Source organism: Ochotona curzoniae, unplaced genomic scaffold (genome assembly GCF_017591425.1).
Source record: "Ochotona curzoniae isolate NIBS_2020 unplaced genomic scaffold, NIBS_Ocur_1.0 contig_883, whole genome shotgun sequence".
In the NCBI taxonomy this organism is placed as follows: domain Eukaryota; kingdom Metazoa; phylum Chordata; class Mammalia; order Lagomorpha; family Ochotonidae; genus Ochotona; species Ochotona curzoniae.
Genome location: NW_024466599.1, coordinates 66,265,117 through 66,277,338, shown reverse-complemented (window position 1 = coordinate 66,277,338; position 12,222 = coordinate 66,265,117). Strand labels below are relative to the sequence as shown.

The window sequence follows — 12,222 nt, the reverse complement described above, 5'->3', positions numbered from 1 at the left end:
CACTCCCCAAGTGGCTGCAACAGCTGAAGCTGAGTCGATCCAAAGCCAGGAGCCAGGAGCCTCTTCTGGGTCTCCCACACGGGTACAGGATCCCAAGGCTTTGGGCCGTCCTCGACTGCTTTTCCAGGCCACAAGCAGGGAACTGGATGGAAAGCGGGGTTGCTGGAATTAGAACTGGTGCCCATATAGGATCTAGGTGCGTGCAAGGCAAGAACTTTAACCACTATGCTATTGTGCTGGGCCCATGATTAGCTTTTTGTAATAGGAATTTTGTTCCTGCTTCTTCATGAGAACCTTCTATCATCTGCCAAACATGTTAGTAGAAGAAGAGTTATATAAGAATGAAATATTGAAGTCCCATCTGAGAACTGGAGTATGTGGCCACAGGAAGCATGCATTCCATCTTGCTTGCGCCCTGACCTTTGGTCTCTTCATTAGAAGGATTCTGTCAACACCTTACTCAATTAAAAAAATGATGTTTTGGGCCTGGCGGCGTGGCTTAGCGGCTAAAGTCCTCTCCTTAAATGCACCTGGATCTCACATAGGCGCCGGTTCTAATCCTGGCAGCCCCACTCCCCATCCAGCTCCCTGCTTGTGGCCTGGGAAAGCAGTCAAGGACGGCCCAAAGCCTTAGGACCCTGCGCCCGTGTGGGAGACCCGGAAGAGGTTCCTGGCTCCTGGCTTCAGATCGGCACAGCACCAGCCATTGCGCTCACTTTGGGAGTGAATCATCGGACAGAAGATCTTCCTCTCTGTCTCTCCTCCTCTCTGTATATCTGACTTTCCAATAAATAAATAAATCTTTAAAAAAAATGATGTTTTATCTTGTATTTTTCTAGACTTCCTCATTCAAATGGGTAAGAAAGAAGTATTCTAACTACCCCACTTTGATTAACACTGTTTGGCCATAGCTGTTCTCTCCACACAATATAAGCTCTCTTCCAATGACTCCTCAGTCTATGACCAATGGTAATGCAGTAAGACACGTAGGCTGAGTCAGCACGGATGATTTCAAATCCTGCTCCTGTGCTAGCACAGGAGGAACTATTCAAAGTGTAGTTATGATTTAGTGGACCAGAGTGGATGACTTCAGTGCTGCAAAAAGTTGGTACTGCCTTTGGCTGGCTTAGCTATACTAACCAAGCATAAGCTCTAAGTTGATTCAGTGTGTTTGAAGATGTCTGTGATGCTGACAACTTTGTAGGACTTACAGCTCAATATTTACTTGCCAGCTCCTCCTCTTTCGTCAGACTTCCCTTATCTCACTCTTCTAGTTCCAGTCTTACCACAGAGCAGCTGCCCAGATGTTGAGCTAAAGTATGAATACCACTAAAATAACGATGAGGTTAATAACTGTTTTTCTTGGAGCACGAATGTTGTTTAAATTTGTGTTAAGTTCTTTGGCTCAGTCAAGGGTATCCTCTCACGTATTTTTATAGCAAAATGCCAGTCACTTTTTTTTTTTTTTGGCAAACCATCGTTACACATTGAAATCAAAGAGAAAACTCATTATTCTTGTCAAACACCACTTATGTGCAGCAGGGTACAGCAGATTATATCAGCAGTTGTTCATGGGTAAGCCTACATTTAACAGCTAAGCAGCCATTGAGATTTGAATTGAAGTCACAGAGTTCCAGTTTAAGAACTAGAAATTACAGTGGAAAGGCACAAGGTTTTCTCCAAAGCACATAATTAGAGTTTTGCTATTTGATGTGAACAGCACTTTGTAGCTTTGTATTAACAGTACTGATTCCTGTGCGCCCCATTCATGAGTCACCACACTTAGACATTTGGACTTGAGCAACCATTGCACTAGTTCTCTGTATATGTCTTGATTTTAACTTCCCCTCTGACTATGTTTGGAACTTACTAAGAGTGGAACTTAACCCTGTTCCACTCTTGTTTTTGCCTATGTTGGATACACTGAGAAAATCGTTAAGTACAATTGTAACACTTTATTATAACACAATTATAACACTTTATTTGTATCCATTCTCAAACTACTACTGATCAATGGCAATACTGAAGTGCCTCATCATAATCTACCAGTTATTTTACTTAATGACTAGATAGTGTCAATTTTGCATATAAGTATTATGCCATCTTATTAATGTTAGTATTTACATATTATGAATATACATAAAAATTAATGTACTGTGTTCCCCAAACTTAAAAAGCATATGTTTTTGAATATTTTCCTCAAGCCTTTTCTATCATGCTCACATATTTTACATAGTTGCAGTTATAATACAGACACACTTTTCAGGCTATTCATTTAATATGATATCATAAACTTGTTTTTACTAAAATGTCCATTTTACAGGATTGGTTTTGTGGAAATTGTGAAATCAGAGCTTCACAGAGGCACCTTAGCTAAGCCCCAGATGTTGTATAACTCAAAGGTATTAACATGACCGGAGAAAAGAAATTCACAGAGGCCAGTCCTCTTCTAACCATTACTTGCGTATTATCCTCCGAGTAGAGATGGAGGCAAGATAACTAAATTGGGACTGTGCAAATCCTTGTGCAGTATTACTCCATATTTTCTTATTTATGGAACTCTGCTTGTTCAGAACCCTCATTTCCCAAACACACATTTGATTAAGATTTGACTCCTTTGTGGCCAGTGCTGTAGCTTATTGAGTAAGACTGATGTCTATGACGCCTCCCTCCCATGTTGTATCCTGGCTATTACATTACTCATCCTGCTCCCTTCTAGTATGCCTGGGAAAGAAGCAGAAGATGGCCTAAGTGCTGCACCCAGTACCCATTTGGGGAACCCAGAGGAAGTTTCTGGCTTCTGGCTTCAGATTGACCCAGCTCCATCCATTGTAGCCATTTGGGTGTTAGAACTACCATTGGAAAGAGGTGTGTGTGTGTGTGTGTGTGTGTGTGTGTGTGTGTGTGTGTGTGTGTGTGTGTGTGTGATTCCCTCTCTGTGTAACTCCATCTTTCAAATAAACAAATGCATATTTTAAAAAAAGAGAGAGAGATTTAATTCCCATGGTAAGATCTGTTGCAGGGGGAAAAAAATCCATTATGCACAAAAAAAAAAAAACCCATACTGGCTTTTGAAACAGTTTCTCCTCATAAAGAAGAAGTAAACATTGCTTAAACATTGTCATCTCATATTGGCAGACCTTAATGACTACTACTCTATGTCCCGTGATAGTTAATCTCTCATAGGGAATCATCAGCTTGGCCTTTTTGTTTTACACGTCAGCCTATGGACTTGGCAAACATCAGTCGAACCCTAAGAAATTAAGCTGTGTCTATGTATCAAATCTCTATTTTAGGCTTGCTTGGCTTGGAGAACCTGAGCTCTGTTGTTCAGTTGTAGCTGTAGGAGATCGGCAGTTCCCTAACCACATCCAATCCTGGTGACCCTCATTGTGGAATACCTGAAACTTGTGCAAACAATATTCCAACTTTGAAATTTTATTCTAAGGTTTATTGTCATTTATATATATAAATGTATGCATGTAGATGTTTAGTTCTTGAAGTTCCCCAATTACAAGTGAATTCAAGTAAGCAGAAAACAGTTAAACAGAAAAATGGAATAAGAATTTTTGTTGTTTATTTAAGTTTCTTTTGTATACCTAATACATGTCATTGTTTTTTCTGAAGGGAAACATATTTTTTAAATTTCATTATCCTACTACCACAAAATTTTTATTGTTAATATTATTTTTAAACTATTAGATGAGAGTTTATATTTTATAGCTACTATATTGGCAAATATTGTATTTTGCGTTTATTAATTATAAAATGATGCTTAATTGAATTTGAATTTGTCATTATAATGGATATTCGACCAGTAAATTTGTAGTTGCATGGATTCTGATTTTGTATGGAAGCAGCAAACTAGAATTATAGTTGATAAATTGACATTTAACTGAAACTATTATCAAACAATTATTCTATTTTAACTAAAAAAAAACATTAGTACTATCTAGTCAATTCACTTATTTTACATAAGAGCCACAGGTATGCCAAATACCTTTATTTTGAGAAAATTATTTATTTATTTAAGACAAAGAGAGAGATACCAATCTTGGTTTACTGCCCAAATGGCACAGCAGCCAAGGCTGACACAGCCAGGAGCTGTGATGTGATCAAGGTCTCCTGTGTGGGGCAGGGACATAAGCTCTTAGCCCATCATCAGCACCTAGCTGCCTCCCAGAAGATGCATCAGCAGCCAGTGGGTCAGAGGTGTGTGCTTCTCATCCAGACACCCCAGTGTGAGATGCAGACAACGGAAGCAATAGGTCAGTGTAGTATGCCACAACACCCAGCTTCTTCGGAGACCCATGACCTGACTATTCTTTCCAGGAGTTTCGTTGAACAGCTAGAAAAGGAACGTTCTTTTCATCTCACCAAGATAAATCATTTCCCATTGCAGCACAACATATCCATTCCTCCTCTTGTAGTAATTTCAACTTTTCCTAGGAATTTAAAACTTGAAACTAAATTAATGTGTTTCAAATCTCACCTTTATTCAGTGTTTCTTCTCACCCTGTAAACTATCTGAAAGTACAACAGCTGAGAAAGTTTGGATGGAAACAACAGTAAAAATTAGCAAGTTATGAATAACACATCCAATTATAAAGTTGATTTCAAATTTCATAAATAAAAGTTGTTTTCAGCCACAGTTGTGTCTTTACAAAATTTTTGCTAACAGATAGTCTTAAATAAATAATACCTTATCTGCTTATTATCTATGCTTATTTTTACATGTCTTTAAAATAGACTTAAGAATAAATGTTATCCAATGCTTTTACATCAGAATTATAAGATTCAGAAACTAGCAAACTCATTTGTTGGCTGTAATTTCATTCTTTTAAGCGGTAAGGTAATGTGGCATATGTTGCATTCTTAAATATAAGTAAATCCCTAAGTATCATGGGAAAATGAGACTAAAAGATAGTTTTGGTGAAAAACAATTCTGAAACCCAGGCACAATTTTTTTATAAAACATGTGTTCCACGATCCTTTTAAAGATTTCTCAATTATCTGTCACCTAGAAATTTCAACTGCTTAAATACAAAGTTATCTTTAGAATATATTTAATTTATCAGAATTAGCAATATAGCTATTGTGGCAAGGAATTCAAAGTATGGAAAAGTTGGACATACTATGAAAAGAGCATGAGAGGGCTGGATGGTGGTTGGATGAATTATCTTATTTGTGGTTATGGAAACATGACAGAAGGATACCAAGATTTTTATCTTTAAAATTATTTTATTTTGGAATAAAATAAAATTAATTTCCAAATTTATGCATCTCAGCCTTTGAAAAATTCTAATAATCTGTTGATTTATATTAGTAGCTGTAGCAATTTTTCAATTGTACTTATCAATGAACAAAGTTTTGATGTATTCTTTTGTAACCACAATCCTTATAACTCAATTATAATGAAATGAGCACTTGGGAATCTTAATATTTAAATTTTCATTCTGTTCATATATGTGGATTGCATTGATTCAGATTAATTCAGATTTGATGATGACTCTTATTTGAGCACGCTCTCTCATTTATAGTGAGGCAAAACATGAATGAAGTCTGAGATTCAAATCACCTTTCTCAAATATATAGATATCAGGATGTTTATTGATATATTGAGTAAAATATAAATATCTAGACCAATCTGATTGATAAGAAGTGATTATCATCTCTATTAATTTTTATTCCATAAAATTAAAAATGTCAAAGTAATTGTTTCCTTTGTTGCTTATGTGCTGCTTCTTTTTATCATTTAGCCTTTATGGTTTACAAATATCTTCTAAAATACAAGTGCTTATGCAGAGAAAAATAGTTTTTGATTTATAGTTCTCCATTCCATCATGCAATTTCAGGGAATATTTTGATGTATTGTGTGTGAGACAGGAGTTTGTCCTGTGTGTCTAGGATTAGATTTCTCTTTCTTTTGTATTGTGTTTCCTCTTTCCATGAGATTTCTAGAATTGTTTAATGAAGAGATAGTAAACGAAATGCTTTTTATAATAATTTCCAAACAATGTTTTTTTATATTATTTTTATAATTTGATGTAAGAACCAGAGAGGCAGGTAAACAGCATTCTCTGCTCCCTGAGAGCTCCCAGTGTTCCACCACTGCAGGCGCTGGGCCAGACGGAAGCCTAAGAGACTGTTACCAGTTCACTCTTCTGCTGACAGAGATGTGGCTGACAGAGATCCAACTACGTGTGCATGACAAGGCAGGCAGTAGGAAGAGGAGGGGTTTGGGAACAGAGCTGGATGAACCCAGGCCCTCCCTCTGAGGTGGGATTCAGGCCTCTCAGTTCCTATGGTGAACACTCACCTCTTACAAATGTTTCCTGAACTGTGGGTTACCACCTGTTAGCTGATTCTCAAATCCACTCAACGCTCTAAATTTGTTTTAATAAAAGAGTACAGTGAGAAAGTTTCAGAATGCCTCAGAGACAGAAGGGATAAATTGTTGTTGTTAAATTTTTGGTTCCAGTGTGGTATGCGCTGGGCTGTATGAAAACTGTCATCTGACTTTGTGAATTGTGATCAGAAAACTCTGTGGATGAAGTTATACTGGCCATCTCTTAAAAACCTACCTGCGCTTTCACATAGAACCTTGTTCAAAGCAGGTACTGTCACATCACAAATAATAACCAGGAGACCCAGCCTCTCCTTCTTTACTGTCAAGCTGTTCGTGCTTGTGGATGATTGTCTGGAATAGTTAAGAGCGGTTTTGCTCCCCAAGAGTACAGACACAGTACAGTGAGCTGTGGAAACGGCACAGGAGGCAGACGGGTACATCAGATTGGACAAGCCCAAGAATCGCATTGCCACAGGAACCCTCCAAGCATCTTCCCATCAGACTGCGGCATCTGGAAAAAGGATCATACAATTTGCCCAGTGTTTCTTTATTTCCCAGACTGAATCACATTTATTCCATAAATTTTTTTTAAAGTAGAAATCATGGCAAAACATTATGTATTGTAAAAATGTATCCCAACTCCTTGTAATACATTTTTCCATTTGCTTAACTTCTAGAAAATCCACTCTAAGGTGTATTTTAACAGCTCTCCAAAAATTCCACCGCTGTTAGGAAGTCATCTTGGAAGAACTGGAAAAGAGAGGAACCTCTCCTTTTTTTGTATAGTCCACGTCATTGTGGTCATTTCACTAAGCTTTCAAAAAGACGCATGTAGTTTTTAAAACATCTACCTTTCCTGCTGTCACCAATCCTTCTTTCTCATCATTTTCTAATTTTATTTAGCTTCTGCAGAGTGTAGGGGTCACCTACTAATGTACACTTTGGAGCAGTGCGGACAATGCTGTACACGAAGCAATTCTTTCATAAATGAATGTAATCATTGTTGTATTTGGAAGGGAAAAAGTCACCATTCTGTCTGTTATGTATTTTATTTTCCAAAAAAAGAGACATCATTATTTTTCAAATTTTATGGTCACCTGTGTTCATAAAATGAGGGTTTTCTCCTGGACATTTGCATCAATGTGAGTAGAAGAATTATTTTTTTTTCCTTTCTGCTTCTTCTATTGGAAGGCAAAACTAGCAATGCCTTTGAATGTCTCTCCCCTAGAAGCCTTTCTTCATTTCTTTCTGTAAAAGTCTGGTATCCTCATAATGACTTGGCTCCCTAGGGGGAGTCTCTGTCAGTGGGTCCCATACCCGTCCTTTGTAAAGATCCCATCACACTGACCAAATGCAGTTCCTTCAGCTTGGACTCCACACGCTCCTGGGTGCAGTGGAGGGGTCAGCATCCTAGTGTCTCCATTTCATTATGTACTTTCATTTGCCACAGACCTTGGGTATTCTGTAAAGCCACTTCCTACCTGTCCCATTTTCCCCCTCTTTTATCTCTACTTCTGGGCCTGCCTTCCGTCCCAAGCTCTGTCCGGTGTCAGTGCCTTACGATGACATCAAGCCTTTCCAACCCCCTCTCTTACTGGACTCCTCCTCATCTGCCTTGTGATTTAGACCTGGAAAATCGGTCTGGGATAATGTGCTATTGGGTCCTTGTGAATTCCTGTCCAGGTGCCTATTTGCATTTTTATAAATATTTCTGGAGAGAGAACAGTGATGTAATTTAAGGTGACTTAAATGCAAGTTGACCTCTAAACATTTATTCAAAATAAAATTAAAGATACGTTTATTTTGGTACAAAAAATTGAAAACAGCGTATTTTTATTTTACAATATTAATTTCCCCTAGCATTTTGAAATCTTGCCAACGTAAGTTGTGATCAAGAATGTGTTTTCAGTCTCTGCGTTTTCCTTTTTTCCATAGATGCCACAAGTGTGTCACTGTGATCATTAAATAATTTTCTATTAATGGATTCAAGTTACTCTCATACTTGGGTTCTGGATTCCTATTTTTTTTTATAAAACAGTATTTTACTCTCCTTACATTTAGAATGAGGAGTATTATTAATTTATAAGAGTAAATAATGTGTATCACAAAGATGAGGGCAGCTTGTTTCATTTAATTCTGTCACTGAACTATAGTACCAAGCATTTACGTACTGCTTATTATAAGTCAGGCACAGGTTTATTTTATTTAATACAGAAGCCCTATGAGATAGATCATTATTATTATGCTTGTATTATAAATATGGCAACTAAAAGCATGGAGATCAATAGATTGATATATGTAGGAGTGAGGTACTTTGCATTTGACACGGGGAATTTATCAGACTCTTATACTCAAAGCAAGTCATTTGCAGAGGGGGACATATTATCTTTCTTTAGGTGCAGATGCATACGAGCTTTTAAAACAAGCCCTTACAAAAGGGTTCTTACTGTATTGCATAAAGTTATGTATCAATTTTTTATATGTATTGTTTCTGTTATGGTCTGTTTTATTTGGTAGGTTCCTTTATTCCCCAGAGTCTTAATTTCACTTGGAAGCCTCAGACACTGAGGAATCCGATGAAAAGAGAGGGTGTGATCATTGGAACCCAGTACGCCCTGTGCAGACCTTTGCTTTCTCTTGTCTTACAACAGGTACCATTTCTGTCAACACTCTGCGCACGCCCTACACTGCCCCTGGGGAGAGTGAGATTCTGGACCTGGATGATGAGCTGTACCTGGGGGGCTTGCCAGAGAACAAGGCTGGCCTTGTCTTCCCCACCGAAGTATGGACTGCTCTGCTCAATTACGGCTACGTGGGCTGCATCAGAGATTTGTTCATTGATGGCCAGAGCAAGGACATCCGACAAATGGCTGAAGTTCAAAGTACTGCTGGAGTGAAGCCTTCCTGCTCGAGGGAAACAGCAAAACCGTGCCTTAGCAACCCTTGCAAAAATAACGGCATGTGCAGGGATGGGTGGAACAGATATGTCTGTGATTGTTCCGGAACAGGTTATCTTGGCAGATCCTGTGAGAGAGGTAAGATTCCAAAATCCAAGGGCCACTCCCACCCCTTCTCCCCCTGCCAAGATGAAAAGTGTATTGAATGTTAACCTTGAGCCTGAGCTGACCGTTGAAACACAGTGTGTACTTGGCTGAAGTAAACTCTGCAAGTTTGCAGCCATCCCTGGCATGGATTACCCATGACCTCACAGTGACTTTCCGAGAGCCTGAATCTGGGCAGATGCAGCTCTTGACATACACTGCCAAATAGAAACTTAGTTTTCTATTACTCTTCATGATACGAGCTTAGAATGTATTATGGACAATAACTGCTGTCATTTTTGACTGTTTTGAAGTTCAGAGCACTAACCAGTTAAAAAAAAAAAGAAAGAAAAAATGATACTTTAGACATAGCCTTGACCTTCAGTGCTAATATGTATGCCAAGAACTAGTATTTGAGTCCAGCTAAGCTGTAAATTGTGACTTCTCTGACACTATTGGGTGAGACTTAAGCTAGCCCGCTCATTTCACTTCAGGTCAGCTTATCCAAGAAGCAATATCCTCTCAGAAGAGTAAGCTGACTGTAAATCATCTAAGTTATAACACCGTTTTCAGTGGTGTACCGTCATTTCAAAGGTACTTGCCTTTGGCTAAGGTCTGCGCGATCACAGGAGATTCATTTACCTACTTGATAATAAGGCTTAGCAGTGTCTGTTGATGCTCTGAGCAGGTGCTTGCTTCCATTCTCTGCTTAGTTAAAGGAAAACTGAAGGGCGAGGGCTGTCACAGCTGGTGTGCACACTAGGCTAACGGAAGAAACAGCAGGACAAAGAGTTCCGAGCCTGTGCTTCCCATCGACCCAGTGTTTCACATAAATGCTTTAGTCACTAAACCCACTGTCACTTGTTTTCCACAGTGGGACTGAAATTCAGTATAAAAATATTAATGCTGTTTAATTTCCTTCTCATGCTATGCTACAGATGGCACTGCACTGTTAGCACGAATCACATGTTTCTTTTTAAATTATGCACCTTAACTTGTTTGCCACTTCTTCATCCCTGAAACAGTTTAATTCATCAAAAAGTTCCTAAAGGAAATGTGGTTGTTATATAAAACCAAAATATGACATGTGATTATAGTTCTTTATCTTGATGAGGAAATAATAGATCAGCTTACAATTCTATTATTAACAATATATATAAGTGATAATCAACTGATAATATAATTCCATATTCAATTCCCTGTCAAAATTCTATTATGTTTGGTAGCATAGCTAGTTTAATAGCTAAATCAATATTTTTATCACATAGGTAATGATTATATATGCATGAATCTTAGGCTCACAGCTGATCGCCTTTCTGGTGAACTGTCATTAGAATTTGGCTCTCTTTGCACAGTGTGGTTTCTATGGTATATATTCAGTACAAACTTCCTTTTCCAATTCTTGTTCTTGACTCCAGTTTGTTTACTCTAGTTTTGAAAATTAGCAAAGTGACAAAAAGTGATGATGCTTGCAAAGTACAATGCAGTGAGGCATAATATGAGATTAGCAAACCTGCTTGTTTTAAATTTTGGGTTAATTTTAAGTATCCAGAATGCTGTCAGTTACTCTGATGCTTCCTGAATAAGTGATGCTGGAAAAGGGCATTAGTCAATTGTCACATGAATTACAGAGACATCCGGTTAAACATGCTCGGTGTACCACCCTGTGGTGGTACTCTGCTACTGCATACGGCAACAACCAAAATAGAAACTGTAGCATTTTCTGACCCAGAAGGAGGGAAGGGGGATATTTCTGCACTGTAATAATTAGAAGGAAGGATGGCCAACGTATACAGATTTGAAAATGAGAGCATAATAACAAACTGCATTGCTGTGATTCAGCATACACTTTTGTGTATCAGACAACTGGAAATTTCTGCAGATTTCTTTGTCTCCGGGTGAATCAGTATTGAGAAGAATGCTTTGTTTTGTTTGTGTTGAATGTGGATTCTCATTTCTGGACTATCATTCTGTGAGGAGACTTTGCTTTTCAAGATTAATTTCTCTTTTCCTATGGTGGTTCCTCCTGAGAGCAGAGGAGATGTGGGATAATCGACATTTGGCTTCCGTCCAGTTCTCGGCTATGCCCTACTTTAGTTAGCACAAGATCTTGCCCAGACCTCTTAGTTTCAAATCAAGTAGAAAATACTTCATGATACCACACACACACACTCTGATTTTAAAAGCTATGGATCATGTAAATGTTGATCAAGATTTGAAATGTGTTAGAAGTGGCATGTGAAAAGTTTTTATTATTGAGCAAAGACCGATAACTTAGGGTGACAATCTGAAGTAACTAAGAAGTGTGCTCAAGTCTTTGGGCACTGAAGTAAGAGAAATAATGTTTCAATTAAAAAATTTTTAAATTTTGCTTTAAGAAAGCAAAGGGTTTGTAAGAACAAGCAGAATACTTGCAAACTTAAGCACTAGACATAACATAATGTTTTTATGTGTCTTAATTCTATTAGGAAGAGTAATATAAAATAATGCCCGAGTGATTAAATTGAGAACTACCCTTTTGCTTTTTCTTTTATAAAACTGAGAATTTGTGCAGACCTGAGGACATGGAATCATTCTCAGTTGTGTGTACAGTAACAGCGTTAGCATGATCAGAAGCCCACTTTCTACGTGTGTTGGAACTCTAGCAGGTGGAGGGACAGATGTCAGAGCAATATAATTTGGCTTGCTGTCTGATTTTCATCGTTGATCACAATATGTGACTGCCTTTCGGCAAAACCGAGCACAGGTGTACAATTTAGACCTGTGACAACAAATAATGCAGCAAAGCAAAGTTTTGAAACTTAACCACAAGAGAAAAGGAGACATAGCAGA

General features: G+C 38.1%; 1 protein-coding gene across 18 annotated transcripts in view; it reads left to right on the top strand.

The window, feature by feature from the left end:
* NRXN1 (neurexin 1) overlaps nucleotides 1-12,222 on the top strand; it is a 1,050,610-nt gene that overhangs the window by 460,027 nt on the left and 578,361 nt on the right. For all 18 annotated transcript variants that reach the window (XM_040993726.1, XM_040993725.1, XM_040993723.1 and 15 more), the window contains one exon: nucleotides 9,001-9,384. In XM_040993726.1, the coding sequence (XP_040849660.1) occupies nucleotides 9,001-9,384 (384 nt within the window). The remainder of the gene's footprint in view (nucleotides 1-9,000; nucleotides 9,385-12,222) is intronic.